The 5144-nt window shown below is 31.9% G+C and overlaps 1 protein-coding gene across 1 annotated transcript; it reads left to right on the forward strand.

Moving 5' to 3' along the window:
• Positions 1 to 204: 204 nt before the first annotated feature.
• LOC133313785 (NAD(P)H-quinone oxidoreductase subunit 1, chloroplastic-like) lies at positions 205 to 4830 on the forward strand (the record flags this gene model as incomplete). The annotated part of the gene is given in 5 exon segments (XM_061515194.1): positions 205 to 663; positions 722 to 1255; positions 2544 to 3063; positions 3129 to 3344; positions 3346 to 4830. Coding segments are annotated over 5 exon segments (2033 nt in total), but the record flags the coding sequence as incomplete, so codon positions are not given.
• Positions 4831 to 5144: the final 314 nt, after the last annotated feature.

Here is a 5144-nt window from a genome sequence, read left to right on the forward strand (position 1 = left end):
GTGTCCACCTTGCATCTTTCATTTTTAGCTTTGTGCATTGGCACTTTGTTGATTGGCTTCTTTCACCCTTATAGCCTTCAAATTTGTCTTCATGTGGTAAGATTCAAACCCATCAAATTTATGAGTCCTAAGCCCTCTTCCGCAATTCACTCCTTGATTTCTCTTCTTGCCTCAAAGTGATCCCTTGTGCTTCAACTTCTCAAGGCTTCATCGCCTTTAGAAAGATCAGTGTGTGCATACACTGGGATCTTCGTAAAGTTGATAATTATGAGTGTTACGAGGAATTTGATTGGGAAGTTCAATGGCAAAAAGAAGGAGATTCATTAGCTCGTTATTTAGTTCGAATTGGTGAAATGATGGAATCCATAAAAAGGCCATATGAAAATTTAGAAATCCGATGCTTTGATAGAGAAAGGAAATCAGAATGGAATGATTTTGAATATCGATTCATTAGTAAAAAACCGTCTCCTACTTTTGAATTGTCAAAACAAGAACTTTATGTAAGAGTTGAGTCCCCGAAGGGGGAATTGGGAATTTTTCTAATAGGGGATCAGAATGGTTTTCCTTGGAGATGGAAAATTCGCCCACCAGGTTTTATCAATTTGCAAATTCTTCCGCAATTAGTTAAAAGAATGAAATTGGCTGATATTATGACAATACTAGGTAGCATAGATATCATTATGGGAGAAGTTGATCGTTGAAATGATAATTGATACATCAGAAATACAAGATATCGATTCTTTTTCCAGAGTGGCGTATTTAAAGGAGGTCTGTGGAATTCTGTGGGTATTTGCCCCCATTTTTCTTCTTGTATTGGGAATCACAATAAGTGTACTAGCAATTGTATGGTTAGAAAGAGAAATATCTGCAGGTATACAACAGCGTATTGGACCTGAATACGCCGGCCCTTTTGGAGTTCTTCAAGCTCTAGCAGACGGAACAAAACTGCTTTTCAAAGAGAATATCATTCCATCAAGAGGGGATATTCGTTTATTTAGTATTGGACCGTCCATATCAGTCATATCAATTCTAATAAGTTATTCAGTAATTCCTTGGGGGTATAATTTTATTGTATCTGATCTCAATATAGGTGTTTTTTTATGGATTGCTATTTCGAGTATTGCTCCCATTGGACTTCTTATGTCAGGATATGGGTCAAATAATAAATATTCCTTTTTGGGGGGTCTGCGAGCTGCTGCTCAATCAATTAGTTATGAAATACCATTAACTCTATGTGTGTTATCAATATCTCTACGTGCGATTCGTTGATACATAAACTTTTTGATACTATTGCCATACTCCTCGCTTTTTAGTACTTTACTTTATAGCAAAATAGCAAAGGGGTTGAATAAATCGAGAATAGATATATGAATTTTCATTATTTTTATTCGGAATTCGGGTTGAAGAAATAAATCAGATAGTTATATGAGTGAAATAAAACGGCTTTTATTGAGTAGAATTTACAAATACTTTATTCCTTATTGCTATGGTATTATTTAGTACCGTGGTATTATTGAGTACCGTAGTTAATAGATAGTATGCTGATTTGAAATTGCAGTAAAAATATTGAATCTCATTTTTTATGTATAAGAATGAAGTGAAATATCTCTATATATAAGCGTAAGAATCCGTTTATCCCAAGATTTGGTGATTAGTTATCCTGTCTTGAAGCGGGGTCAAAAGAGCAACCTTATTGAGTTTTCGCTACCGTTTGTATTAAGTAGCATACGTGTATTAACATAAATAAGGGGGTGAATCAAAAAAAAGTGGATGGTTAGAAACACCAAGATACACAAAGGATTAGTAACGCAGATTTTGTAAATAATGCAAAAGAACATTTACACATAATAGAAAAAGAATACTAATCGGGGCTTTAAGTCGGTAGAAAAAATGAGGCAGTACTCCCTACAATTCCGATCCAGAGTATGCTCCTATCCGCTGATTAAATAAATAACTATCAGGAACGAAATAATCCTTTAATTTTATTAAGTATCCCTTTACTTGCAAAAAATGAAGAAGAAAAGGAACGAAGAAAATGGAAAGAAAAAAAAGGGGGGGTCTCCCCCCCCCCCCCCTTTTTTTTCTTTTTTTTTTTATCCATATTCATAGAGATAGAATTCATGTCATAATTAAAGAACTAATGTGTAATTCTTTTTCGTAATCAAAAACGATGGGAGGTTATTGATAATTCTAGAAGAGTTTTTTATTTAAAAATTAGGTTATTACTCAATAAATTCAAATTTTTATTTTTAAAGGATGAGATCAATTCAGAAGTACCTTTTGTTTTTTTTTTATTAAAATAGATTTATCTTTATTATTAGAACATAATTATTAGAACATAATTTAGAACAGACAGAATTGAATTGGTCTAATTCAGAATCGTCCGATAGATTGGAATCTTATATATCTTAGGGATATATCAAGAAAAAAATAATCGTCCCGATCCTTAGATTTATTTTAGGCTTTCGAGGAGCCGTATGAGGTGAAAATCTCATGTACGGTTCTGTAATAGAGATGAGAACAGTAATGTTCTCACCGACTAGGATTATCTAATAGTTTAAGTACAGTTGATATTGTTGATACACAATCAAAATATGGTTTTTGGGGGTGGAATTTGTGGCGTCAACCTATGGGTTTCATCGTTTTTCTAATTTCTTCCCTGGCGGAATGTGAAAGATTACCCTTTGATTTACCAGAAGCAGAAGAAGAATTAGTAGCGGGTTATCAAACCGAATATTCGGGTATCAAATTTGGTTTATTTTACGTTGCTTCCTATTTAAACCTTTTAATTTCTTCATTATTTGTAACAACTCTTTACTTGGGTGGTTCAAATATATCCATTCCGTACATCTTTTTTTCTGATTTTTTTGAAATAAATAAACCATATGGGATTTTTGGAATTACAATAGGTATCTTTATTACACTAGCTAAAACTTATTTGTTTTTGTTCATTTCTATCACAACAAGATGGACTTTACCTAGGCTAAGAATGGATCAATTATTAAATCTTGGGTGGAAGTTTCTTTTACCTATCTCTCTCGGAAATCTATTATTAACAACCTCGTCTCAACTATTTTCACTGTAACAGATTGATTGATCTTCTATATTCAAACCTTGTCTTAAACAAGAGAAAGAAATAAAAATATATTCATAGATATTCACGATATGTTCCTTATAGTAACTGGGTTTATGAATTATGGTCAACAAACAATCCGAGCCACAAGGTACATTGGTCAAAGTTTGATGATTACCTTATCCCACACAAATCGTTTACCCGTAACAATTCAATATCCTTATGAAAAATTAATCACGTCAGAACGTTTTCGCGGTCGAATCCATTTTGAATGATAAATGCATTGCTTGTGAAGTATGTGTTCGTGTATGTCCTATAGATCTACCTGTTGTTGATTGGAAACTTGAAGCTGATATTCGAAAGAAACGATTGTTTAATTACAGTATTGATTTTGGAATATGTATATTTTGTGGTAACTGTATTGAGTATTGTCCAACAAATTGTTTATCAATGACTGAAGAATATGAACTTTCGACTTATGATCGCCACGAATTGAATTATAATCAAATTGCTTTGGGCCGTTTACCAACACAAGTGATTGACGATTATACAATTCGAACAATTCAAATCAAATAAGATTATTTAGAATTAAGAATTCTATAATTAATAATAAATTATTATAGAAAATCATATAAATCAAATAATATTATATATAAAGAAAATCGAATAATTTAAATTTGAAGAATTTTTTTATTCTTCAAAAAGAAATAAAAAATTGGATTCGATATTATTATAGAAATAGATTCTATCGATAGACATCTACTTTAGTTTTAGTACAGTTTCTATTATGTTTTCGCATAAAGAATGAAATATCATCGGTGCTCTAACTGTACCTACATTAATTAACACCCCTAAATATTTGAGTATTGGATTCAATTCAATGCAAATCGAAATGGAGTATATTATTTTTTTTCCCGGTTGTATCAATAAGGTCATGAAATCTCGATTTATTTATCTCTTATTTTCCATATAATGGATTTGCCCGAATCGCTACATGATTTTCTTTTAGTTTTTCTGGGATCCGGTCTTGTATTAGGAAGTCTAGGAGTCGTATTACTTACCAACCCCATTTTTTCTGCTTTTTCATTGGGATTGGTTCTTGTTTGTATATCTTTATTATATATCTTATCAAACTCCCATTTTGTAGCTGCAGCACAGCTACTTATTTATGTGGGAGCTATAAACGTTTTAATCCTATTTGCTGTGATGTTCATGAATGGCTCAGAGTATTACCAAAATTTTCATCTTTGGACTGTTGGGGATGGAATTACTTTTATGATTTGTACAAGCATTTTTATTTCACTAATAACTACTCTTCCAGATACATCATGGTACGGTATTATTTGGACTACAAGATCCAATCAGATTATAGAGCAAGATTTGATAAGTACAAGTCAACAAATTGGAATTCATTTATCAACAGATTTTTTTCTTCCATTTGAGCTCATTTCAATAATTCTTTTATCGGCTTTGATAGGTGCTATTGTCGTAGCTCGCCAGTAAGAAATCTTTATAACTGACAATATAAATAAAAAATTCAATTTGATATGAATTTATCATATTTATTTCCGTTGAATTCTATGTGAGGGTGAAAGAGCGTTTGTTTGTGTAGAAAATCGTTTTTTTGATTGATTGCTGATATATTCTTTTGTTCCAGACTTGTTATATTCTTTAAGTTAATTTAATATGTTGAATTGTTATTCATATTGAATTGTTATTCATATTGAAATGAATCCAAATTGATAAGGAGTTGGTCAATGATGCTCGAACATGTACTTGTTTTGAGTGCCTATTTATTTTCTATCGGTATCTGTGGATTGATAACGAGCCGAAATATGGTTAGAGCCCTTATGTGTCTTGAACTTATACTGAATGCAGTTAATATCAATCTCGTAGCCTTTTCTGATTTTTTTGATAGTCGCCAATTAAAAGGAAATATTTTTTCAATTTTTGTTATAGCTATTGCAGCCGCTGAAGCAGCTATTGGTCCGGCTATAGTTTCCTCCATTTATCGGAACAGAAAATCAACTCGTATTAATCAATCTAATTTGTTGAATAAATAGTATTAACC

The sequence above is a fragment of the Gastrolobium bilobum genome, unplaced genomic scaffold (assembly GCF_033153095.1).
Source record: "Gastrolobium bilobum isolate Gb01-03AN ecotype WA unplaced genomic scaffold, APGP_CSIRO_Gbil_v1 utg45747, whole genome shotgun sequence".
Lineage (NCBI taxonomy): Eukaryota > Viridiplantae > Streptophyta > Magnoliopsida > Fabales > Fabaceae > Gastrolobium > Gastrolobium bilobum.